A 27676-nucleotide genomic window follows, 5' to 3' on the forward strand; every position below is an offset into this window, starting at 1 on the left:
GAAAAGCAGTGGTCCGAGAACTGACCCCTGGGGAATACCACTGTATACCTTTCTCCAGTCTGATAAACAACTACTCTCTGTTTCCAATTTTGTATCCATGCTGTCACTATCCCTTTTAGTCCATGTGCTTCAACTTTGCTGGCAAGCTTATTATGTGGCACTTTGTCGAACGCCTTTTGGAAATCCATGTACATCACGTCAACTGCATTGCCCTCATTAACCCTCTCTGTTACTGTAGTGTATGGAGAAAGAGTCAGACTGAACACTGTGAGCTCAAAGTAAAGTGTGACCTTAGTCTTTTATTGCAGGTCTCCAGAGTGCCTCTCCAACCTGTGAAGCCTCCTTAAATACCTGTGCTCCCTAGGGATTATGGGGACCAGGGGATGAGCCCTCTGGTGGCTGTACAGAGTAAATACAAGTTTTCATATATAACAACACTTCCCCCCTCAAAGTCAATAGTGCAACTATTTACAATGTGAGTCGATCTGCGGCCCTTCTTGCCCTGGTTGATCGTCTCAGTGTGAAAGCTGGTGTTGTTGAATTATTTGTTGGGTCCTCGCTGGGCTGCTGTGCAACTGGCCTTGCTGGGCTGCCTAGTGTATTGGGCCCTGCTGTGGATGATGGATTCTGCTTCGTGGTCAACCGTGGTGCCGGTTGCCACTGGTGTGTATGTTGGGGGATCAAAAAAGGTAGGGTCCAAGGTGGGTTGCTCAGGATAGTCCGTAAATCTGAGCTTGATTTGGTCCAAGTATTTCTGGTGAATGAGTCCATTTGAAAGTTTGACCCGAAACACCCTACTCCCCTCTTTGGCTACGACAGTGCCGGGAAGCCACTTGGGACCTTGACCATAATTTAATACAAATACAGGATCCTTGATTTCAATCTCGTGTGACACATTTGCGCTATCATGGTATGCACTTTGTTGAAGCCGCCTGCTCTCTACCTGTTCATGTAGATCAGGGTGAACTAACGAGAGCCCTGTCTTAAGAGCTCTTTTCATGAGCAGTTCAGCAGATGGGATCCCAGTGAATGAGTGGGGTCTCGTGCAGTAGCTAAGCAGGACTCGGGATAGGCGAGTCTGCAGTGAGCCTTCAGTTACCCTCTTCAAGCCTTGCTTGATGGTTTGCGTAGCTCTCTCTGCCTGACCACTGGACGCTGGTTTAAAAGAGGCAGATGTGACATGTTTGATCCCATTACGGGTCATGAATTGTTTGAATTCAGCACTGGTAAAACATGGCATGCTGTCGCTCACCAGGCCATCTGGTAGGCCGTGTGTGGCAAACATGGCCCGCAGGCTTTCAGTAGTGGCAGCGGATGTGCTAGCCGACATTATCTCACATTCAATCCACTTGAAGCACGCGTCTACAACCATAAGGAACATTTTACCCAAGAACTGGCCTGCATAGTCGACGTGTACCCTAGACCACGGTTTGGAGGGCCAAGACCATAAACTTAGCGACGCCTCCCTGGGTGCATTGCTTAACAGCGAGCATGTATTACATCTGTGAACGCAGGACTCTTAAGACCGCATCGATACCGGGCCACCACCCATGGGATCTGGCTATCGCTTTCATCATTACAATGCCTGGTTGGGTGCTGTGGAGATCACTGATGAAAGTGTCCCTGCCCGTTTTTGGCACCACTACCCGATTACCCCATAGAAGGCAGTCTGCCTGTATAGACATTTCATCTTTGCTCCGCTGGAACGGCTTTATCTCTTCCTGCATTTCCACTGGGACACTGGACCAGCTCCCGTGAAGCACACAGCTTTTGACTAGAGATAATGAGGGGTCCTGGCTTGTCCAGGTTTTGATCTGCCGGGCAGTGATGGGTGATTGCTCACCCTCAAATGCTTCCATAACCATGGCTAGATCGCAGGCTGCACCATTCCCACCCCCGTGGTGGGCAATGGCAGCCTACTGAGAGCATCGGTGCAGTTTTCTGTGCCTGGCCTGTGGCAGATGGCATAGTTGTATGCGGACAACATGAGCGCCTATCTCTGGATGCAGGCCGATGCATTGGTATTTATCCCTTTACTCTCGGAAAACAGGGATATGAGTGGCTTATGGTCAGTTTCCAATTCGAATTTTAGCCCAAACAAGTATTGATGCATTTTCTTTACCCCATTGACACACGCAACGCTTCCTATTCAATCATGCTGTAGGCTCTCTCGGCCTTAGACAGACTCCTGGATGCATAAGCAACCGGTTGCAGTTTCCCGAAATCATTAGCTTGTTGCAATACACACCCAACGCCATCTGACGACGCATCTCATGCTCATACCAAACGCTTACATGGATCATACAACACAAGCAATTTGTTTGAGCATAACAATTTTCTTGCTTTTACAAAGGCATTTCCTTGGCTTTTGCCCCAAACCCATTCATCCCCTTTTCGTAGTAAGACATGCAGTGGTTCTAACAGTGTGCTGAGACCCTGTAAGAAGTTACCAAAGTAGTTCAGGAGCCCCAGAAACGACTACAGCTCCGTCACGTTCTGTGGCCTCAGTGTGTTCTCGATTGCCTCCGTCTTCGCGTTGGTGGGCCTGATGCCGTCCGCCACAATCTTCCTTCGCAGGAACTCCACTTCAGGCACCAGGAAAATGCACTTCGAGCGTTTTAACCCGAGCCCCACATGATTGAGTCGACCAAGAACCTCCTCCAGGTTCTGCAGATCCTCAACTGTGTTCCGACCTGTGACCAAGATGTTGTCCTGGAAGACCACGGTGTGCGGGACCGACTTCAGTAAGCTTTCCATGTTTCACTGGAGTATCGCCACCGCCAATCGGATTCCAAATGGGCATCTGTTATAAACAAAAAGACCTTTGTGCATGTTGATGCAGGTGAGGGCCTTCGATGATTCCTCTAGTTCTTGTGTCATGTAGGCTGAAGTCAAATCCGGCTTCGTGAATGTCTTTCCTCCCGCCAGCATTGCAAAGAGGCCTTCGGCCTTTGGTAGTGGGTATTGGTCCTGCAGGGAGAAACGATTGATAGTTACTTTGTAATCACCACAGATTCTGACGGTGACGTCTCCCTTGAGGACTGGGACGATAGGACTGGCCCACTCGTTGAACTCAATCGGGGAAATGATGCCCTCTCTTTGCGGCTGGTCGAGCTCGATCTCTACCCTTTCTCTCATCATGTATGGTACTGCTCTCGCCTTGTGATGGATGGGTCGCGCCCCCGGAATTAGGTGGATCTGCACTTCCGAAGCTTGGTCCGGACAGCACATGAAGTGTCGTCAGCGGGCGATACCGCTCGGACGTCGTCCCAGTTCCAGCGTATCTTTCCCAGCCAGCTCCTGCCAAGCAACGTGGGACCATCGCCAAGTACCACCCGGAGTGTTGGCTTGTGCACCGCTCCATTGTAGGAGACCTTTACGGTAGCACTGCCGATTACAGTTCTTTCGTGTAAGTTCTTAGTTTCGTGCAAACTGGAGTTAAGACTGGCCTTGAGGTCTTGTTGTACCACAACCTTTCAAAAGTCTTTTTGCCCATGATGGACTGGCTCGCACCCATGTCCAGCTCCATTGACACCGAGAGTCCATTTAGTTCAACATTCAGCATTATCGGGGGACAATTCGTTGTGAATGTGTGCACTCCATGTACCTCTGCCTCCTCGATCTGAGGATCTGGTTCATTGTGATCCTCCGTGGATCTGTTCTCCTCTGCAACATGGTGGTTTGCAGGTTTAACAGGCTTTGCAGCTTGCCTGCACACTCCTTGGAGGTGTCCCATTGTTCCACAGCCCTTGCAAATGTACTCTTTGAATTGGCATGATTGGAAATGATGATCACCCCCACAGCGCCAACAACGTGTTAATGGCATTGCATTCATCACCCTTGATGGTGGACTCTGAGACAACTGCGGACGTGTAGCTGCAGGTATATGCAACCTGCCCTGTACGTTACGATTCGAAAACAACATCACTTTGTTCACAGTACTTATAGCAGCACTCGTGTGCTGAGAGATTTGCTTTGTATTGTCACTGGTGGCAATGAACGCCTGGGCTAGCGCTATGGCCTTACTCAAGGTTGGGGACTCTACAGTCAAAAGTTTGCGAAGTATGGTTTCATGGTCAATGCCAAGTACGAAAAAGTCTCTGAGAAATGTGCTCCAAATGTCCTTCAAATTCACAATGTCCTGCAAGGCATTTTAGCTCGGCGACATAACTTGCCACTTCCTGGCTTTCAGACCTTTTGTAGGTGCAGAACCGGTACCTCGCCATCAGAACGCTTTCCTTCGGGTTCAAATCCTCTCGGACCAGTGTGCACAAATCGTCATATGATTTCTCCGTGGGTTTCGCTGGAGTGAGCAGATTCTTCATGAGGCCATACGTTGGTGCCCCACAGACGGTGAGGAGGATCGCCCTTCGTTTGGCAGCGCTCTCTTCCCCCTCTAACTCGTTGACCATGAAGTATTGGTCGAGTCGCTCCACAAAAGTTTCCCAATCATCTCTCTCTGAGAATTTCTCCAGGATGCCCACTGTTCTTTGCATCTTTGCGCTCACTATCTGTATCTCGTCGCCAGTTGTAGTGTATGGAGAAAGAGTCAGATTGAACACTGTGCACTCAAAGTAAAGTGTGACCTTCGTCTTTTATTGCAGGTCTCCAGAGTGCCTCTTCAACCTGTGAAGCCTCCTTAAATACCTGTACTCTCAAGGGATTATGGGATCCCTTGGGACTCCAGGGGATGAGCCTTCTAGTGGCTGTACAGAGTAAATACAAGTTTTCATATATAACAGTTGCCTCATGAAAAAGTACGATCAAGTTGGTTAAATACGATTTGCCTTTAACAAATACATGCTGGCTTTCCCTAATTAATCCACACTTGTCGAAATTACTGTTAATTTTGTCCCTGATTATTGTTTTTAAAAGCTTCCCCACTACAGACTGGCCCCATAGTTTTTGGTTTATCTTTACACCCTTTTTTGAACAAGGGTGTAACATGTGCAGTTCTCCAGTCCTCTGACACCACCCCTGTTTCTAAGGAGGATTGAAAGATTATGGCCAGTATCTCTGCGATTTCTTCCTTCAATTCCCTCAGCATCCTCGATGCAACTCATCTGGTCCTGCTGACTTATCTATTTTTAAATACAGATAGCCTTTCTACTACCTCATCTTTATCAATTTTTTTATCCCATCCAGTATCTCCTCTACCTCCTCCTTCACTATGTCTATGGTGGTGAAGACAGATGCAAAGTTCTCATTTCGTACCTCAGCCTCTGCCTCCATGCGTAGATCTCCTTCTTGGTCCCTGATCGGCTCCACCCCTCCTCTTACTACCCATTTACTATTTATTTGCCAAAAGAAGACTTTTTATGTTAGCCATCATTCTATTCTCATACCCTCTCTTTACCTCTCTTATTTTCTTTTTCACTTCTCCTCTGAACTTTCTATATTTAACCTGATTTTCAGATGTATTCTCGGCCTGGCATCTGTCATATGCGCCATTTTTCTGCTTCAGACTCTATCTCTATCGTCATCCAGGGAGCTCTGACTTTAGTTACCCTAGCTTTCCCTCTGGCAGGATTGTATCACACTATTTAGTCTTTAAAGGCAGCCCATTGTTCCACTACAGTTTTGCCTGCCAATTTTTGATTCCAATTTACCTGGGCCAGATCTGTTCTCATCCCACTGAAATTTGCCTTCCTCCAATTAAGTATTTTTTTCTAGATTGCTCCCTGTCATTTTCCATAGTTATCTAAATCTTATGATCACTGTTTCCTAAATGATCACCTATTGACACTTGCTCCACTTAACCTACCTCATTCCCCAGAACTAGATCCAGCAATGCATCCTTCCTCGTTGGAATGGAAGCATACTGATCAAGAAAGTTCTCCTGAACACACTTCAGAAATTCTTCCCCCTCTTTGGCCTTTACACTATTACTATCCCAGTCTATACTAGGATAGTTGAAGTCCCCCATTATCACTACTCTATAGTTCTTGCATCTCTCTGTAATTCCTCTGCAAATTTGCACCTCTATATTTTTCCCACTGGTTGGTGACCTATAGAATACACCTAGTTGTGTAATGGAACCTCTATTATTGCTTAACTCTAGCCATTTGATTCTGTCCTTAATCCCTCCAGGACATCCTCTCTCTCCAGCACTGTAATATTTTCCTTAACCAATACTGCCACACCACCTCCTATCTTTCCTTCCCTAACTTTCCTGAGCACCCTATATCCAATCCTGTCCTTTTTTGAGCCAGGTCTCAATTATTGTTGGACTTAATTTAGCACAATTTAAAATAAAACATTAAATCAACAGACTTACGTAGCAATGGTCTAGAATAATTTATTAAAATCTGCAAGGATAACCATACAGCCTTGTTTCAGTTAGGGATTAAAATGCTGTGTGACCTTTGGCCTTGTGTTCCCTACTCCTCAACGTCCAATGATGTCTTTCTAAACTAACTTGTTTATTGCACATATATGCAGGAAAGTGATGAAAAATACAGTTTCTACACAGCATTGGAGCTGGATTGCTTCATTTATATTTTTCAGAATCTCACCATAGCAAAAATCACAAGTCACATAGTTGTTGATAATGTGATGTAAACTTTGCTGGATTGAATTTAAAGGGATTTGTTTTAAATGTGTATGCTGCACACGTGTGTCAGCAACAATGTCATTGGGCCATATTTTACTCTTCGTGACAAACGAACAGTGTGAGCTGTTACTTATACTTGTCCACAGACTTTCTATGAAATTTTGCACTGGAACTTACTGTAATTAGAGAGCCATTTTAGAGCGCCCGCTACAGGGGATCTGGGGCCCGTGTGTAGAGAGCAAGCAATTTTGTATCTGCTTAACCAATCAGATTGAAGTGTCACACATAGAAACATGGAAACATAGAAAATAGGTGCAGGAGTAGGCCATTCGGCCCTTTGAGCCTGCACCACCATTCAATATGATCATGGCTGATCATGCAACTTTAGTACCCCATTCCTGCTTTCTCTCCATACCCCTTGGTCCCTTTAGCATTAAGGGCCACATCTAACTCCCTTTTGAATATATCTAACGAACTGACCTCAACAACTTTCTGTGGTAGAGAATTCCACAGGTTCACAATTCTCTGAATGAAGAAGTTTCTCCTCATCTCGGTCCTAAATGGCTTACCCCTTATCCTTAGACTGTGACCACTGGTTCTGGACTTCTCCAACATTGGGAACATTCTTCCTGCATCTAACCTGTCCAATCCCATCAGAATTTTATATGTTTCTATGAGATCCCCTCTCATTCTTCTAAATTCCAGTGAATATAAGCCTAGTTGATCCAATCTTTCTTCATATGTCAGTCCTGCCATCCCGGGAATCAGTCTGGTGAAGCTTCGCTGCACTCCCTCAATAGCAAGAATGTCCTTCCTCAGATTAGCAGACCAAAACTGTACACAATATTCAAGGTGTGGCCTCACCAATGCCCTGTACAACTGTAGTAAGACCTCCCTGCTCCTCTACTCAAATCCTCTCACTATGAAGGTCAACATGCCATTTGCCTTCTTCACCGCCTGCTGTACCTGCATGCCAACTTTCAATGACTGTTGTACCATGATACCCAGGTCTCGTTGCACCTCCCCTTTTCCTAATCTGTCACCATTCAGATAATATTCTGCCTTCCTGTTTTTGCCACCAAAGTGGATAACATGCGCCTGTTGGCATTTTTCTGCCAGTAGATTTTGTGACATCCGAGTCAGTAACATATTTAAATCAGGTTCCCACAATGAGCAGTGAAGAATCTGAATTAGGAAGTCCCAGTTAGAATATTTCATTCAATTCAGGTACAGAAAACAAAATAAAGAAAGGAAAAGAAAGGTTGGATTGAAAGAGAAATAAGAGCCAGAAAGAAAAAGTTAAAATAAATTATTTCATTAAAAAAATAATCTCCAACTATAATTAAAATCTGAAGGAGTTAGTTAATTTTTAGTGTGCCAGAGAGGTTGTTTGACAATAATTAAGACTTATCATGCCGTTAAAAATATACTTACACTGAAACGGACAACTTTGTACGGTGAGTTTTATGGGTATATGGGCCAGATTTTACAGCCGAAATAACTGAGACCAACAGCGCCAGAAAAAGTTAGGGCTTGTCAATTCCAGTGCAACTCCCTGATTTCCGCATTAACTGGGCATGTACTGTTGCTGGAACTTCAATAACGGTGAGTGTTGTTAGCCTCACCATTATTTCTACAGCAAAATCCAGCCATTGTCTTTCAGCTTGGAAAGTCAGAATCAGAACAATTACTTAATCATCCTTTTAATAAAACGGTGTACGGGTAGATATATTTTGAATTAAATGGAGAGGCATCATTTGACGTAAATCATTCTCGAACACTTGAGTGCAAATTATTGTGCAACTTAATCTTTCGTACTTGTTACTTTGAAAAATAAATGATGTATGGTAGCTGAAGATTGCTCACCAGTTCTTTGTCAATATAGAAGATTTGGTGTGCTAATTATAACAAACTGTTTCTTATTTCCATTAGGGCAAGCATTGCATACTTGATGTTTCAGGAAATGCTATAAAACGGTTACAAATTGCACAACTTTATCCCATTGCTATTTTTATCAAACCCGTGTCTGTGGAGTCATTACTGTAAGTATTTTTTCCTTGGTTATGATATTCCGTGTTTAGTACCATAGAATAGGTTAACCTAATGTCTCTGTCTTTAGTGGTTCAAGTCTCAATGAAAAGATTAGCAATTATACAGTGCTTTATTGTGTCTCTCAGAAACATCTCAAAGCACTTCACATACAATGGAACCCTGTATCACAATGTTTGCCTAATTGGGTAACTGGGTATTCACCCATGTTCAGCTAAGTTATGGCTTATTTCCATCTATTTACTCACTGTGAATAAGCACCATACAAGATTGCAAACCCAATGGGATCCAAGTTGAGTTAGTTGACTTAATGCCTGAAATTGATCCAAGTCAAATTCAGATGCCTCTATCTCTAAAAATAAAATAAGCAGTGCTTCAAATGAACTTTTGTGCATGCATGGCACTACATCCTACATCGTCCCATTACATTCTTATCATTGTGATGTATGCTAAGGACCTCGATATTAACCGCCCATGACAAGCGTGAGAGTGTTGGGGTGGGAGGCCGGGGGTGGCGGTTCAACCATCAAATGCATGAAATGTAATCCTAAACTGTCGCACATGCGCACGTTGCTATTTTTCTGCCGGTAGATTTTGTTGCATCCGAGTCGGCGGGACACCTCATTAACATCAGGTTCCCACAATGCAACTGGGAGCTTGATTTCAAATTTACTGTTGCTGCGCAAGTTTCTCAGGGGTCATGAAACTCGGCAGCGAAAGGGAGGCAGGAGCTGGTGGCTCCACAAAGCAAGAACCTTTTTCAGCATTCCTTGTGGCCCTGGAGGAGCAGGAGTGAACCCCACCCCACCCCCCGACCTCTGAAGGAAGCCTTCGGCCTCCCCCGTCCTGATCACCGACCTCCCCCCTCAGTCCCGTTATCCGCTCTCCCCTCCTGCCCCGATGTCCTCTCTCCCACCACGATGTCTGACCTTCCCCCCCCCTCCCAATTGGCGTTCACTGTTTCCAGGGATCCCCTGCTGCGGCCTCCTGGCACTGCTTTTACCTGACCAGCTTGGTCAGCTGCCAGGAGGGAATGGATCCAAAATTAAGTTCGGCAGGACCTCTGCATCCCTGGCCTTGTGAGGTCGTTTTTGGCCTCCCCCTCCCCCACTGCTGTAAATATTGGGGCCAATGGCTGCTTTCTGGCTGGAATCCTGTTATGGTCACATGGGTGGATCTATTTGCTGGTGATCTACATCTGATTCTCTGTCATTCAATCATTGTATATGTAATGTGAAGTCTCATGGTTGGGGGAGATGAGATAAAGGGTGAATATTATTGTTGTCTGGCCCTTGCTGGTTTAGGTCATGTATGCATGTTCTGTGAGGATCTACTGAAAGAAAGAAGATATTCCATTCTCCTTGGCGATATGTGAAGGTTCTTTTGCTGGTCTGCCATTATCAAGATCCCGTTTTGATTTCAGTTTCACAATTATACAAATATAGGAGCTCCAAAAACCAGATCCTGAAAAAATAAATTTCAACCCCAACGTCTGCCTGCAAGTAAACCATTGCCTGCTGCTACTTGTCCCCCACAGCAGCATTGGTGGCAGGGCTGTTTAGTAATCTGTAATTAAATAAACTACAGGGTTCTTCCATGCCATTGCTCTGCCCTGCAGCATGTGGTCCTTTCACTTGTTGAAAATTAGTGTCACATAAGTCTTGAATTTGAGCATTATGTTATTGAATAACAGATTAGTACATCACTTCATCTGCTCAAAGCTAGATCCAGAAAATTCGTTTCACAGGTTGTATCTTCAAAATAGGTGAGGATATCATAATTAAAATGTCATTTCAAATCAAACAGTATGATTGACAAATTCCGTTGGATACAAAATGATCCATTATTTGAACAAAGCCTTTTCAGTCCAGACTGCACACACAGTGGCAACAGCTTGCACTCCCTGTGTCAGTGTCATTGACTTCAGGCTGCTAATGGTGCTTGCAAACAAGAATCTGTCAGTTTGCAGAAGTTCATTCCACTTGAAATCTTTACTTTGCTGAAAGCTTCATAGTGGTAGTGGCAAGGGGCCAGGGATCATTTCCTTTATTAAAAAAGGATTCTGGAATATTGTTAGTATATTTATGCAGTGCCACCTTAGTTTGCTTGGAGTTTTTCTGACAGATGTGCACAGGTATTGTACATCTGCATATTCTACTTGATTTATTATTCAAGCCACTACCTTTAACACTAAGATATTGGGCTCAATTTTCCCCAAAGCCGTTTTTTGGCATACTTGAAGAGTTATGCCCGTTTCTTTTGGAGCCCAACTACGCCAAAAAAAAAATCATCCAACTTTACCCGTTTGAATTATTGATTTTGGCGTCGCCTAGCATGTCCTTTAGCTTTGGGGGTGGAGCCTCAGATGTGCGCCAAAAAGATTGAGTTGCCAGGGTAACGAGGGACACACTGGGCTGAGGCTGGAAAGTGAAACATACAACACATTCTGGCCAGCTCATAGCAACTTGCACAAGCACCTTGCACATTGCAGCAAGTTACCAGCATTAAATTATTAAAGAATTTATGCCAAAAATCTATCCCTCCTTCCCTCCCGGTGTCCTGTGCCACTGCTAGCCTTGGCTGAAATGCCTCCCTCCCCCCATCTCCCAGTGCCGGTTGCCGCTGCTAGGCCTGGCCGAAAGGCCTCCCTCCTCCTGGTGCTGGTTGCTGCTGCTAGCCCTGGCCGAAAGGTCTCCCTCCTCCTGGTGCTGGTTGCCGCTGCTAGCCCTGGCCGAAAGGCCTCCCTCCTCCTGGTGCTGGTTGCCGCTGCTAGCCCTGGCCGAAAGGCTTCCCCCCCTCTCCCTCTCCCTCTCCCTCTCTGCTGCTGCTGTCCGGGCCGTGGAACTGCATCTGCTGCACTGATTCTCTGACCTGCGCCGATTTTGTCAACTGCCCAGAAGGTTTTTCCAGAGCGGTCACATACGCCGTCCTAAGAAAGATTGGAGTAAATCGGAGCTGGCCAAACTTGCTTAAATAGGCAGAATTGGCGCGGGTAGCAGGTTACGACCCCAATGAGGTAAAAAAAATCATAGCCTAAAAAAATCCTACCTAAGTGAATTACGCAAGGGCAGAAACTTTGAGGAAACTTGGAGATTTGAATTTACTCCAAAAAAAAACGGTGCACACCAAAAAGACGACGCAGATAATTTGGGCAAATTGAGCCCAATGTTAATCTCTCTGGACAATTTGCTGACCAACATTCAGAATTCCCAATTATAAATGTCTGTATTAGACCATCTGTAAAAGTGATTTCTATATAATTATGATGCCGAATCTTATAAAGTAGTTACATATAGGATGACAGAAGGATGCCGATTTTCAACCTTGTTTTGGCCGGATCATCGTGACTAAACACATCTTCCCCCCACCCCCCACACCCACCCCTCCCACACCCTCCTGCAGCCATATAAGTTCCTGGGAGAGGCAAAAAAAAAAGAAAAATACTCAGGGCCAATAAGAGATAAATTCGATGGAAAATTCTTCTCCGACCACTTCACGCAATCAAAACATCCAGGAGATTATATGGACCAAGTGTTAATCTGTAAATTCACTTACCTTCTATATGATACAATCTCTTTCCCAGTCAAGAAACAGTCCAGCTCCCTCTTGAAGGCACACAGCGGCCATAACCTTCCCAGCCCTGTGAGTGCAGGTTTGGTGGCGGGCCCGCTCTCAAAATGACCCTGATTGACAACAGGTTGGGATCCAGCTTGAAACCCACCTCACCATGGCCACATTTACTTCACTTCACTCTGTACACTCTGACTGCCACATGATGCATAGGTTGGCACCACCCCACACCAGCTCCATAAAGCATGCCTGCAATGTCCAACCCATTCCTTTCACACTCATCACCATTGTGGGGGATGCCCTATGTCTTACCATTCACTGCAACTCACTAAGCCACTTCCAAAGGTGCCCACAAATCTGTTCAAAAACACAAAGTGCAGAAAATAAAAATTTAAATGTTTCACAACACATCAACATTAACTATACAGGAACGTTGGCTAAAAGACCTAAGTACCTACCCTTGTGTGTTGTTAGTTGGTATGATTGGACAAGGATGAGGGTGAGTGTGAGGGGTGGCTAGTGAAATTGGGAACTGATAATGTAGATAGACAGAGAGAGGGATGGGTGGAGGTGCAACGTAAGTTGGTATGAGAAAAGATGTGCAGGGATAGAGTAGGGAAGGCAGAGTGGCACAGCAGGATCAGGTTTGAGTGTGGCTTTGCAGTAACGTTTCATGATCTACTGAGATCATTGAAAGGCTCGCGCACTGCAGCATGGTCCACCTGATGACATCCCTGCTTGTGCCCTTCTGTGCAATGTGCAACCAGGCTGCATTGATGTCGTGGGGAGGTCTCTTTCACCCATGGGAAAGGACAAGGACCTACGTGCGTGCTGTGATCCCTCCATAAGCATCTAGAGAGAGTTATGGGAGAGCTGGGTGCAGCTGTGCACTGCTGTGCAGTGCTTCTCAGTGTTTGCCGCACCTCAATGGTGCAGGACACTGACAGAAGAACTGTCAAAACCATTGTGGGCATGGTCCCTTTGAGGAAACTGACTGATGACACGTCATCGAATGATATCATTAGACTGGCTTCCTCTTAATTGGCCGGGAAGCCTGCAGAATGGGCTTAACAAGCACAATCATTGGAAGATTCGGGACAGAGAGCGGGCTCGAGTCGGGAGCGGGCTTTCCACATGTCACCACCCCGGCCGCATCGATCCCGCCACGTGTGGAGAAAGCACAGCCATGGAGTTAGCACCCACTACGCCAGCCGGTAATGTATTCCGGAGACTCACAAATCTCTGGGAGAAGAACTGCCTAACATCCAACCTATTCTTACTCTTACATAGTTTAAACTCATGCCCCCTGGTTCTCTCTATTCTGTTAAACTGGAATAATCTATCAACAGGGATGCTATCCAACCCTTTAATTATTTAAAGACCTCTATCAGGTCACCTCTAAGTCTAGGCTGCTCTAAAGTAAATAGGCCAAGGTCCTTTTCCAAGGCCATTCTATCACCCACCATGTGGCGGGACCAAAACTGGCCATATTTCTCTAGATGCAGTCTGACCGGCGACTTGTATAGTGTTAAAATGGTGTTGTTTGATTTATACTGAATGGTTCTATTAATACAACTCAATACCTTGTTAGCTTTAGCTACAGTTTCTCCACATTGGTCATCAACCTTCAGTGATCTTGTTCCCTCTCAATCTTTCAGTGTTGTTCCCTTCAAATGATATGTGTATTCTGTGTTGTCCCTATCAACATAGATGATATTATTCAAAGCAGAGTAGGGGAGCTTTTCCAGTACCCTGACAAATATTTATTCCTCAGCCAACACCACAAAAACAGATTAACTGGTCAATTATCACATTGCTTTTAATGGGGCCATGTTGCTGTATCTGCCCTTCAATGACTGCACTTCACCTTGTTGGCTATGAAGTACTTTGGGTTCTCCTGAGGGCCTGATAGGCACGATATAAATACAAGTTTTTTCTTTCCACTTTCCTTAAAATTACAAAGCATTTTTATGCTTTGCTACAGAAAATCCAATCCTGTTCCTGAAAGGGTTTAACCAAGGAGATTATATTGGGTTTGAGCTTATCAGTGAAAAATACATTTTGAAATTATTTTTTCTCTTTATCAATGTCTCTGGATTACAATAGTGTACTTATGCTCTATGTTTGCACGGCTTTTGTGAAATCAAGACAAAAATCATGTTATCGACATTCTCTCGTGCCATGAAAATGGTGATGAAATGGCGGCCCCTGCTCTTTCACCAGCTGGTGGCGGGCCCTGCTCTTTCACCAGCTGGTGGCGGGCCCTGCTCTTTCGCCAGCTGGTGGCGGGCCCTGCTCTTTCGCCAGCTGGTGGCGGGCCCTGCTCTTTCACCAGCTGGTGGCGGGCCCTGCGATGCCCGCCACATTCCCCTCCCCTTTTGCACTGCCGGTAACTGGAAGCGCCTTGGAAAAACAATTGTGGCAGTGTTGTCAATCGGTGTGCAATGCCAACTTAACATCACCCAATGCGACCTTCGACCTGAGCACTGGGTCCGAAGCAAGCCAGGTTAACCAAGCGTGCAAGCAGGCTGACAGTGGTGATGGCTGCAACTCTTAAAGGGACACATGCATCATTCAGGTAAGTTTGAAGTTAAGGGTTTGGACTGTTTTTTTTTGATTTTATTGTAGTGGTGGCTTGCTGCAATAGATGAGCAACGTTTTTAACGTGTGTAGGGTGTGCGGCTGGATGCTTGCAAGGACTCGGATGGTAAATGAAGGCCTTTGAGCAGACAGAAGATGCTGTGAATACTCAGCAGGTCACGCAACATCCATAGAGATAAAACAGAGTTCACATCTCAGGTCGAGATGCTGCTTGAGCTATTGAGTATTTCCAACATTTTATGCTGTCATTTCAGATTTACAGCATCTGCTTACATCATCATCATCATAGGCAGTCCCTCGGAATCGAGAAAGACTTGCTTCCACTCTTAAAAATGAGTCCTTAGGTGGCTGAACAGTCCAATACGAGAACCACAGTCCCTGTCACAGGTGGGGCAGATAGTCATTGAGGGAAAGGGTGGGCGGGACAGTTTCTTTCCGCTGCCTGCGCTTGATTTCTGCATGCTCTCGGCGATGAGACTCGAGGTGCTCGACGCCCTCCCAGATGCACTTTCTCCAGTTTGGGCAGTCTTTGGCCGGGGATTCCCAGCTGTCAGTGAGGATGTTGCACTTTTTCAGAGTCTGCATCTGCTTGCAGAGGGAAGAGAAAGACGCAGAAGAGTAGGAAGCCAAAGAGGAGGAATCAGATGGAAGGATGCATCCCAGACAGCCCCCTTTTGGCTGGGATATCCGAGATGGATATCCAGGCTGCCCCTCCTTGTTGACTCACTGGCTGGACAGACTGCATTTCTTGGGTGTGTGAAATGAGGAAGGCAAAAGGGTGGAGTTGTGGTGAGGGAAGGCAGGAAATCAAGAGGTGCATGCCAGAAGTAGGATAACGCAAGAGGATACCAGCATCTTGTATCCTTGCAACCCAGCCTCTGGCCAAGGGCTCAACCATGCTCCTGCCAAGAATGGCCAGCAACGTCTCCTCCAATGGGGTGAGGTGCGGCTAGGAATGGGGAGATTGTTGGTAGGTAAGTGATTGAGGGTCGTACATTGAGCAGTGTGTGAGGCTAGTCGTGCAGTTGATAGTAGACAGCTTTTGAAGATGCATCCTTGGCCAGAGGTCTGAGGTCATGAAGCTTCTTTGGGCACTGGAGCCAGGTGGTGGGGGTGACACATCTGGCAGTGACGGCCTTAGTGATGTACTCTCACATCATTCTTTCTGGATCTCCTGGTCTCTGTGGGTAAAAGGCTGCTCTTGCAGTGTTGCCCCCCTGCACAAAGCTGGAGTGCTGCGTGTGAGACCCTTGGTGCCCCTTCCCTGGTTTGCTGAGCCATTTGTGTTAGTCCTGAGGCAGTTTTCCCATTTGTTGATGTTAGGAAGGTAATTCAGCTTTAACAGCTGAATATTCACATTCGGAACTTCTTTTAAATACTGAATATTTTTTAGAAGGCAGAAAGGGCTGAAAAATGTATTGATTCACTGCATTTTATTTTGTATTGCTTCAGTGTGCATAGTCCCTTTAATTCTCAGACCTCTTCATTGCCCTCAATTCCTTGCGAGCTCCACAGATTCACTCACCTGGACAGAAACTTCATCCCAGATCCCTCCAGCAACGCCACCAGGAGGGTGTTGCATGGAAGGTGAGTGCTGCACCACCAATGCCGTCCAGATCAATTTGACTCGGTTAGCGTTGCAGACATTTCCAGTGGCCATTAACTGCAGTTGTGGCAACTTTGCTGGTGAATTTTGGACTGCTTTCTAGTTCTTTTTCGTTTTGTTGCCTTAAATGTCAGATTACACACACACTCAGTTGTAGTAATGGCAGGATCAGGTCTTTATTAAAACTTCATACGACACAAAAACCAGTATGAAAGTTACTGAGACATATGCTTCACAAAACCAGTGCATGCTCCCTGCTCTTAAGTCACACACGTTCTGTTTTCCAGTGTCTCTGTTAAAACAGTGTTCACTCACATCTCTTATACAAAATCAGATCTTTGAACTCTATATAGGCCCTTCGAGCCTGCACCACCATTCAATATGATCATGGCTGATCATGCAACTTCAGTATCCCACTCCTGCCTTCTCTCCATACCCCCTGATCCCTTTAGCCGTAAGGGCCACATCTAACTCCCTTTTGAATATATCCAACGAACTGGACTCAACAACTTTCTGTGGTAGACAATTCCACAGGTTCACAATTCTCTGGGTGAAAAAGTTTCTCCTCATCTTAGTCCTATATGGCTTACCCCTTATCCTTAGACTGTGACCCCTGGTTCTGGACTTCCCCAACATCGGGAACATTCTTCCTGCATCTAACCTGTCCAGTCCCGTCAGAATTTTATATGTTTCTATGAGATCCCCTCTCATTTCTCTAAATTCCAGTGAATATAAGCCTAGTCGATCCAGTCTTTCTTCATATGTCAGTCCTACCATCCCAGGAATCAGTCTGATGAACCTTTGCTGCACTCCCTCAATAGTAAGAATGTCCTTCCTCAGATTAGGAGACCAAAACTGCACACAATACTCAAGGTGTGGTCTCACCAAGGTCCTGTACAACTGCAGCAAGACCTCCCTGCTCCTATACTCAAATCCTCTCGCTATGAAGGCCAACATGCCATTTGCTTTCTTAACTGCATGCTGTACCTGCATGCCTAGTTTCAATGACCGATGTACCATGACACCCAGGTCTCATTGCACCTCCCCTTTTACTAATCTGTCACCATTCAGATAATAATCTACCTTCCTGTTTTTGTTGCCAAAGCGAATAACCTCACAATTATCCACATTATACTGCATCTGCCATGCATTTGCCCACTCACCTAACCTGTGCAAGTCACCCGGCAGCCTCTTAGCATCCTCCTCATAGCTCACACTGCCACCCAGTTTAGTATCATCTGCAAACTTGGAGATATTACATTCAATTCCTTCGTCTAAATCATTAATATATATTGTAAATAGCTGGGGTCTCAGCACTGAACCTTGCAGTACCCCACTAGTCACTGCCTGCCATTCTGAAAAGGACCCGTTTATTCCCACTCTTTGCTTTCTGTCTGCCAACCAGTTCTCTATCCATGCCAGTACATTATCCCCAATCCCATGTGCCTTAATTTTGCACACTAATCTCTTGTGTGGGACCTTGTCAAACGCCTTCTGAAAGTCCAAATACCCACATCCACTGGTTTTCCCTTGTCCACTCTACTTGTTACATCCTCAAAAAATTCTAGAAGATTTGTCAAGCATGATTTCCCTTTCATAAATCCATGCTGACTTGGACCGATCCTGTCACTGCTTTCCAAATGCATTGCTATTACATCTTTAATAATTGATTCCAGCATTTTCCCCACTACCGACGTCAGGCTCACCGGTCTATAATTCCCTGTTTTCTCTCTCCCTCCTTTTTTTTTAAAAGTGGGGTTACATTAGCTATCCTCCAATCCATAGGAACTGATCCAGAGTCCATGGAATGTTGGAAAATGACCATCATTGCATCTACTATTTCTAGGGCCACTTCCTTAACTACTCTGGGATGCAGACTATCAGGCCCTGAGGATTTATCGGCCTTCAATCCCATCAATTTCCCTAACACCATATCCTGACTAATAAGGATTTCCCTCAGTTCCCTCAGTTCCTTCTTCTCGCTAGACACTCGGTCCCCTAGTATTTTCGGGGGGTTATTTGTGTCTTCCTTAGTGAAGACAGAACCAATGTACTTGTTCAATAGGTCTGCCATTTCCTTGTTCCCCATTATGAATTCACCTGATTCTGACTGCAAGGGACCTACATTAGCCTTCACTAATCTTTTTCTCTTCACATATCTATAGAAGCTTTTGCAGTCAGTTTTTATGTTCCTTGCAAGCTTACTCGCATACGCTATTTTCCCCCTGCTAATTAAACCCTTAGTCCTCCTCTGCTGAATTTTAAATTTCTCCCAGTCCTCAGGTTTGCTGCTTTTTCTGTCCAATTTATATGCCTCTTCCTTGGATTTAACACTATCCCTAATTTCCCTTGTTAGTCACGGTTGAGCCACCTTCCCCGTTTTATTTTTATGCCAGACAGGGATGTACAATTGTTGTAGTTCATCCATGTGATCTTTAAATGTCTGCCATTGCCTATCTGCCATCAACCCTTTAAGTATCATTCGCCAGTCTATCCTAACCAATTCACGTTTCATACCATCGAAGTTACCTTTCTTTATGTTCAGGACCCTAGCCTCTGAATTAACTGTGTCACTCTCCATCTTAATGAAGAATTCTACCATATTAGTGTCACTCTTCCCCAAGGGGCCTCGCACGACATGATTGCTAATTAATCCTCTCTCATTACACAAGACCCAGTCTAGGATGGCCTGCCCTTTAGTTGGTTCCTCGACATATTGGTCTAAAAAACCATCTCTTATACACTCCAGGAAATCCTCCTCCACAGTATTGTTAGCAGTTTGGTTAACCCAAACTATATGTAGATTAATGTCACCCATGATAACTGCTGTACCTTTATTGCACGCATCCCTAATTTCCTGTTTGATGCCATCCCCAACCTCACTATTACTGTTTGATGGTCTGTACACAACTCCCACTAACATTTTCTGCCCTTTGGTGTTTCGCAGCTCTACCCATATAGATTCCACATCATCCAAGCTAATGTCCTTCCTTACTATTGCGTTAATCTCCTCTTTAACCAGTAACGCTACCCCACCTCCTTTTCCTTTTTGTCTATCCTTCTGAATATTGAATACCCCTGGATATTGAGTTCCCAGCCTTGGTCACCCCGGAGCCATGTTTCCGTACTGCCAATTACATCATATCCGCTAACAGCTATCTGCGCAGTTAATTCATCCACCTTATTATGAATGCTCCTCGCATTGAGACTCAGAGCCTTCAGGCTTGTTTTTTATCACTCTTTGTCCTTTTAGAATTATGTTGTAATGTGGCCCTTTTTGATTTTTTCCCTTGATTTCTCTGCCCTCCACTCTTACTTTTCTCCTTCCTACCTTTTGCTTCTGCCTCCTTTTTACTTCCCTCTGCCTCCCTGCATAGATTCCCATCCCCCTGCCATATTACTTTAAACCTTCCCCAACAGCACGAGCAAACACTCTGCCTAGGACATTGATTCTGGCCCTACCCAGCTGCAGACCGTCCGATTTGTACTGGTCCCACCTCCCCCAGAACCGGTTCCAATGTCCCAGGAATTTGAATCCTTCCCCCTTGCACCATTCCTCAAGCCACGTATTCATCTGAACTATCCTGCTATTCCTACTCTGACTAGTACGTGGCACTGGTAACAATCCTGAGATTACTACCTTTGACGTCCTACTTTTTAATTTAACTCCTAGCTCCCTAAATTCAGCATGTAGGACCGTATCCCGTTTTTTACCTATATCGTTGGTACCTATATGCACCACGACAACTGGCTGTTCACCCTCCCCTCCAGAATGCCCTGCAGCCGCTCCAAGACATCCTTGACCCTTGCACCAGGGAGGCAACATACCATCCTGGAGTCTTGTTTGCATCCATAGAAACGCCAATCTAGTCCCCTTACAATAGAATTCCCTATCACTATAGCTCTCCCACTCATTTTCCTGCCCTCCTGTGCAGCAGAGCCACCCCTGGTGCCATGGACATGGCTGCTGCTGCTCTCCCTTGATGAGTCATCCCCCCAGCAGTTCCCAAAACAGTGTATCTGTTTTGGAGGGGGATGACCGCAGGGGACCCCTGCACTACCTTCCTTCCACTGCTCTTCCTGTTGGTCTCCCATTCCCTATCTGTCTGTATAACCTTTACCTGTGGTAAGACCAACTCACTAAACGTGCTAATCATGGCATCCTCAGCATCGCGGATGCTCCAAATTGAATCCACCCGCAGCTCCAGTGCCACAATGTGGTCTGTTAGGAGCTGCAACAGGACACACTTCCCGCACATGTAGTCGTCAGGGACACTGGAAGCGTCCCTGAGTTCCCACGTAGCACAAGAGGAGCATGGAGTAGTTGGATGCTTGCTCATCTAGCAGTTAAACTTTGTGTTTGATCGCAAGGAGAAGGAGAGAATGAGTTTTCAAAAGAAACCTTTTCAAAACAGTCAATCAAACTCTTTAAAGCAATAAACTACTTCAAGCCAGGAGAGAAAGAGCTCGTGTTAGGATGCAGACAAATAAACGTCGAAACAACGATATTATACCAACAGCAATACTTGCGATTATCTGTGAGTAAAAGCAGAGAGTTCTGTGTTGTAACATATAGTGGGGGAAGTTCGTTATCAACCATTTTGAGGCATTAACATCGACTAGTCGGTAAATTTAATGCTTGCCGATTATTAGAGACAGTGACCACGGTACTCAACAACTTTTATTTATATAGCGCCTTTAACGTAGTGAAATGTTCCAAGGCGCTTCACAGCAGTGTTATAAGACAAAACAAATAAATTCATTTTTAGCGCCCCAAGAGGGAAGGGTAGCACTAAACCAAGCCTTACACACTTTTCTTGCGTTGATACAGTCGGTAAGCAGGGCGTAAATGTCACAGCGCTGTTGAAGTTCAGGCACGCCATTCAGAGAGTCATCAGACATAATGGCGCCATCCGGTTCTTAAAGGGGAGGTTTGAGGATGCTGCACAGCCTCATTCTCATCATTGCAGCCTGTGCACTGGTCTTGCAACAAGCACTATGGCAGTACAGAGGCCTCGCCAGCAAGCCCACTGGTTTTCTGATGCCGCCCTGGTGGTTCCGGTCGAGGCGGTGGAGAGGCGCCGGACCATGATGTTCTCTCGCATTGGCCACTGGGGTATGGAGTGAAAGCAGGAAAGGGAATGATCAGCCATGATCTTATTGAATGGCGGTGCAGGCTCGAAGGGCCAAATGGCCTACTCCTGCACCTATTTTCTATGTTTCTATGACACGTGTCCAAGCTCTCCTGTCATGACTTAACCCCTAGATTAACATAATTTGGCAACAACAATGATAAAGGTTACCTGCTGATAAAGGAAAAGAAAAAGAAAAACTACTCACCAATCACCAGCCAATCACTTACCCCCTTGGCTGTGACATCACCTTACGATTTCTTTCTACTTCTTTGTTTACCTTCTGCCCCAGCACCTGCACCAACTGGCCTCTCTGATGCCTCCTCCCGACTGCCACTGGCCCCCTGAATTCACGGGCCTTTTATAGGCCTCTCCGACGCTGCTCCCCAGACTCCCGCCTGCTGCGACTGCTGCCCGATCTCCTGGACTCGCGGCCCTTTTATAGGCCTCTCCGACGCTGCTCCCCAGACTCCCGCCTCCTCCGACTGCCACCTGAACTCCTGGACTCGCGGCCCTTTTATAGGTCTCTCCGATGCTGCTCCCCGGACTCCCGCTTCCTCCTACTGAAGAACCTTCCATTGCTTCAAAAGGCACAAAATGCTACTGAGTAGTGGCTAAAGTACTTGTTCAAATTTATTTGCAGGTAAATGAATACATGGAAGTACGAAACACAACAAAACCTATTAATCAGTATAATACTTTTACAATAAAAATTAATCAGTTTGTAAGGGGTTAACATACCATTTTCAGGAAGCTGCTTCTTAGTTTCTTTTCAGCAAATTCTTGGTAACATATTATCTGATGGTAATTTGCACAAGATGATTGCTCATAGATTTCCTATCCCACCCTGTCCTTGTACTGGTGAAGTGAGTTGTATTTTGAGGACCACAAGGTGGCCCTGAATTATGTGAATGTCCTTTCTTTAATGTAGAAACACAACTGTTGACGATAATCAGGATCGATAAAATTTATCCAGCAAAGCAGCACTGGTATCTTACCCTGTAACAATGACACTGATCTTAAATCCCACTTCATAATTGATTTCCATTTGCTTGGGACTCCTGGAACACAGGAAGATCAGCATCCAGCAGTTAATTATAGATGCTGGAGCACTCCCATCTCAGATTGTTGGCATTATTTGACTTACTGCCATCAAAATTAATTAGTCCGGGCCCATTTTCAGACTCAGATATCGTACTGCGAAACTAACCAAGATGTCCAAGGATTGATGGAAGTTGGCCTCATCAACATAAACGGTGGGATACAGGGGGAGAGGGGTCGCAACTCTTGTGGTATCGGGGAGCCCTCCTCCTCAGGCTGATTTTTTTAAACAATTTTTTTAGAAATTGCCTGGATTTTGCACTTGTGGGCGACACTGATGAATCCTGAGCAGGGCAAGCCCAAATGCTTGCCTCATTAATCACTGACTAATTTCTCTATGGGGTCCTTCAACAGTCATAAGGCCCTTCATTTATACATTGAAGGGGCCGATGCATGTTTTAGGCACCTAAAATTTAAAAAAGCCCCATGAATTTAGCTGTGAGACCAACACCTGCTCAGATTACGCACAGACCATCCCACTGCTAAATTGGCATGTTTACACTTGTTTTACTCCCAAAAACAGGCACAGCGCATACCAATTTCTACCCCACTGTTTGCAAGCACCACCTTTGTTTGGCTGATCACAAAATTAGCACATAAAATATCCCTACTCCTTAAAAGAGAGTATAATTTGACTAATTCTAAATTGTAGCTTATAGCAGTCTCTCAGACAAATGATTTCTAAGCAGCCATTACAATATTCTAAGGAAGTGCTTGGATTCCATCTTACCACAACTTTAAAATGATACATGTAAGAGATAGAATCTATGTCGGGGTTCTCCCAATCATCCGCCAAAGTTCAAAAGAAACTCCAGAGAAACAGCGTGGATGGCAGTTCCTGCTATTTACATAGGAACGTAAGAAATAGGAGCAGGAGCAGGCCATATGGCCCCTCGAGCCTGCTCCACTATTTAATATGATCATGGCTGATCCAATTATGGACTCAGGTCCACTTCCCTGCCCCCTCCCCATTACCCCTTAATCGCTTATCGGTTAAGAAACTGTCTATTTCTGTTTTAAATTTATTCAATGTCCCAGCTTCCACAGCTCTCTGAGGCACCAAATTCCACAGATTTACAACCCACTGAGAGAAGAAATTCCTCCTCATCTCAGTTTTAAATGGGCGGCTCCTTATTTAAAATTATGCCCCCTAGTTCTAGTCTTCCCCATCAGTGGAAACATCCTCTCTGCATCCACCTTGTCAAGCCCCCTCATAATCTTATACATTTCGATAAGATTGCCTCTCATTCTTCTTAATTCTAATGAGTAGAGGCCCAACCTACTCAACCTTTCCTCATAAGTCAACCCCCTCATCTCCAGAATCAACCGAGTGAACCTTCTCTGGACTGCCTCCAAAGCATGTATATCCTTTCTTAAATATGGAAACCAAAACTGTACACAGTATTCTAGGTGTGGCCTCACCAATACCCTGTATAACTGTAGCAAGACTTCCCTGTTATTATACTCCAATCCCTTTGCAATAAAGGCCAAGAGTCGGCATGGATTTATGAAGGGGAAGTCATGTTTGACGAATTTGCTGGAATTCTTTGAGGATGTAACAAACACGGTGGATAAAGGGGAACCAGTGGATGTGGTGTATTTGAACTTCCAGAGGCATTTGACAAGGTGCCACATAAAAGGTTACTGCACAAGCTAAAAGTTCACAGGGTTGGGGTTAATATATTAGCATGGATAGAGGATTTGCTAACTAACAGAAAACAGAGAGTCGGGATAAATGGTTCGTTCATTCACTGGTTGGCAACCAGTAACTAGTGTGGTGCCCCAGGGATCAGTGCTGGGACCCCAACTATTTACAATTTATATAAACAACTTGGAAGAAGGGACAGAGTGTGACGTAGCCAAGTTTGCCGATGATACAAAGATGAAAGGAAAAGCAATGTGTGAGGAGAACACAAAAAATCTGCAAAATGACATAGACAGGCTAAGTGAATGGACAAAAAATTGGCAGATGGAGTATAATGTTGGAAAGTGTGAGGTCATGCACTTTGGCAGAAAAAAAATCAAAGGTCAAGTTATTATTTAAATGAAGAAAGATTGCAAAGTGCTGCAGTACAGTGGGATCTGGGGGTACTTGTGCATGAAACACAAATGGTTAGTATGCAGGTACAGCAAGTGATCAGGAAGGCAAATGGAATGTTGGCCTTTATTGTAAAAGGGGTGGAGTATAAAAGCAGGGAAGTCTTGCTACAGTTGTACAGGTTATTGGTGAAGCCAAACCTGGAATGCTGTGTGCAGTTTTGGTTTCCATATTTACGAAAGGATATACTTACTTTGGAGGCAGTTCAGAGAAGGTTCACTAGGTTGATTCCAGAGATGAGGGGGTTGACTTATGAGGAAAGGTTGAGTAGGTTGGGCCTCTACTCATTGGAATTCAGAAGAATGAGAGGTGATCTTATCGAAACGTGGGGGCTTGACAAGGTGGATGCAGCGAGAATGTTTCCACTGATGGGGGAGACTAGAACTAGGGGGCATAATCTTAGAATAAGGGGCCGCCCATTTAAAACTGAGATGAGGAGAAATTTCTTCTCTGAGAGAGTTGTGGATCTGTGGAATTCGCTGCCTGAGAGAGCTGTGGAAGCTGGGACATTGAATAAATTTAAGACAGAAATAGACAGTTTCTTAAGCGATAAGGGAATAAGAGGTTATGGAGAGTGGGCAAGGAAGTGGACCTGAGTCCATGATCGGATCAGCCATGATTGTATTAAATGGCAGAGCAGGCTCAAGGGGCCATATGGCCTACTCCTGCTCCTATTTCTTATGTTCTTATTCCATTGGCCTTCCTGGTCACTTGCTGTACCTGCATACTAACCTTTTGCGTTTCATGCAGCACGATCCCCAGGTCCCACTGTACTGCAGCACTTTGCAATTTTTCTTCATTTAAATAATAACTTGCTTTTAGATTTTTTTTCTGCCAAAGTGCATAACCTCACACTTTCCATCATTATACTCCATCTGCCAAATTTTTGCCCACTCACTTAGCCTGCCTATGTCCTTTTGCAAGTTATTTGTGTCCTCCTCACACATTGCTTTTCCTCCCATCTTTGTATCATCAGCAAACTTGGCTACGTTACACTCAGTCCCTTCACCCAAGTCGTTAATATAGATTGTAAATTTCTCCGGGGTTTCCACTAAGCTACCACTGATATTACAATAGATGAGCAAGACCACCCTCATGAACATTCCAGGCGACAGACACACACATCTCACTGGTGAAAATATTGTCAAGAATAGAAACAAAGATCAGCACTGCCGCATGTTACCATCTGGTGATGACAAATTAAGTCTCTTTATGTTTTAATTTATACTTTTATTTCTCCTGACAACTATGCTTTTTTTTTCTAAAGTCTTGTACTACAGGTACTGCATTCTTATTCTTACCCTTTTCTTAATTAAGATATTGAGTCATAATTATACAATAATCAAGCCCCAAGTGGTCACCTAATTCTAATATACCAACAAGCTCTGATGGATTAATCTCAATATAAACAGCTGGCACAGATGTAATCAGCTGAATGGTTTCCTTCTGTATTGTATTTTCTATGGGCCCAAGTTTCCACATGATTCGCGCCTGATTTTTTAGGAGCAACTGGTGGAGAACGGACTATTTTAGAAATCGCAATTCCCCACATTTTTTTTTCTGCAGTTCTAGTCAGGTAGAACAGTTCTAGTTTAGAACAGAATTTTCTCTTCAAAAGGGGGCGTGTCCGGCCACTGACGCCTGATTTGAAAGTTTCCACAGTGAAAATGTACTCCAAACTAAAGTAGAATGGAGCCAGTGAAGATTTTTGTAGAACTGAAAAAACCTGTTCTACACATTAAAAAATCAGGCGCAGGTTACAAATTAGGCGTCCAGAACGAGGTGGGGGGGAACTCATTAAATTCGACAATAAATCCTTATTTATACTTCTACAAATATTATACAAATAAATCCAACCTGAATAAACATTTATAAGCCAAGAAAAGATTAAATAAACCATCTTCCTACCTGTGTGAAAGTGCTTCAGCCAGGGAGAATTCTGCAACCGTTCGTGCCGCTGAGCGGGAGAGGGAGGGGGAGAGAGAGAGAGAGGGAGGGGGAGAGAGAGAGAGAGAGAGAGGGAGGGAGGGAGGGGGAGAGGGAGAGGGGAGTGAGAGAGAGAGACGAGGGAGGGAGAGAGAGAGACGAGGGAGGGAGACGAGGGAGAGAGAGGGGAGGGGAGAGAGAGAGAGGGGGGGAGGGAGAGGGGAGGGAGAGGGGAGGGGAGGGAGAGAGAGGGGAGGGGAGGGGAGGGAGAGGGGAGGGGAGGGAGAGAGAGGGGAGGGGGAGAGAAGGGAGGGGAGGGGGAGAGAGGGGAGGGGAGGGAGAGGGAGGGGAGGGAGGGGAGGGGGAGAGAGGGGAGGGGAGGGAGAGGGAGGGGAGGGAGGGGAGGGGAGAGGGAGAGGGAGGGGAGGGGGGGAGAGGGAGGGAGAGCGAGAGAGAGGGAGGGGGGAGAGGGAGGGGGGGAGGGGGAGGGAAGAGGGGGGTGGGGTCGGGGAACAGGAGCGGGTGTCGGGTCGGGTGGGGGAGGAGTGGGTCTCGGGTCGGGTCGGGTCGGGGGGGGGGAGCGGGTCGCGGGTCTCGGGTTGGGTCGGGGGGGGGGAGCGGGTCTCGGGTCGGGGCGGGGGAGCGGGTCTCGGGTCGGGGCGGGGGGGGAGCAGGTGTCGGGTCGGGGGGGAGCGGATGTCGGGTCGGGGGGGGGAGAGCGGGTGTCGGGTCGGGTCTGGTCGGCGAGGAGCGGGTGTCGGGTCTGGTCGGGGGGGGGAGTAGGAGCTGGCCGTGGGAGGAGCCTCATTCATGCAGCCCCAGTGAGGCCATTCAGCCAGGGCTAGGGGCTGCGTGCTTCGAGCCCCTCCCACACAGTTCGGCGCCTGGAGCTACTGCACTTGCGTGCCGACTGTAGCGCGCATGTGCAGAGGTCCCGGCACTGTTTTCAGCGCCGGGACCTGGCTCCGCCCCCCCACAGTTCGTGCTGGCTGCGCCGAGTGCCACAAGACCTGTAAGTAGGTGGAGAATACCGAGGATTT

At 45.9% G+C, this 27676-nt stretch overlaps 1 protein-coding gene across 2 annotated transcripts in view; it reads left to right on the forward strand.

The window, feature by feature from the left end:
- Positions 1–27676, forward strand: part of dlg2 (discs, large homolog 2 (Drosophila)) — a 1568664-nt gene that overhangs the window by 1535779 nt on the left and 5209 nt on the right. The window contains exons 25-26 of one of the 2 annotated variants that reach the window (XM_070892045.1): positions 8486–8595; positions 16289–16360. In XM_070892045.1, coding sequence (XP_070748146.1) covers positions 8486–8595; positions 16289–16360 — 182 coding nt within the window. The remainder of the gene's footprint in view (positions 1–8485; positions 8596–16288; positions 16361–27676) is intronic. The other variant, XM_070892046.1, reaches the window with a different exon arrangement.

Source organism: Pristiophorus japonicus, chromosome 10 (assembly GCF_044704955.1).
Source record: "Pristiophorus japonicus isolate sPriJap1 chromosome 10, sPriJap1.hap1, whole genome shotgun sequence".
NCBI lineage: Eukaryota > Metazoa > Chordata > Chondrichthyes > Pristiophoridae > Pristiophorus > Pristiophorus japonicus.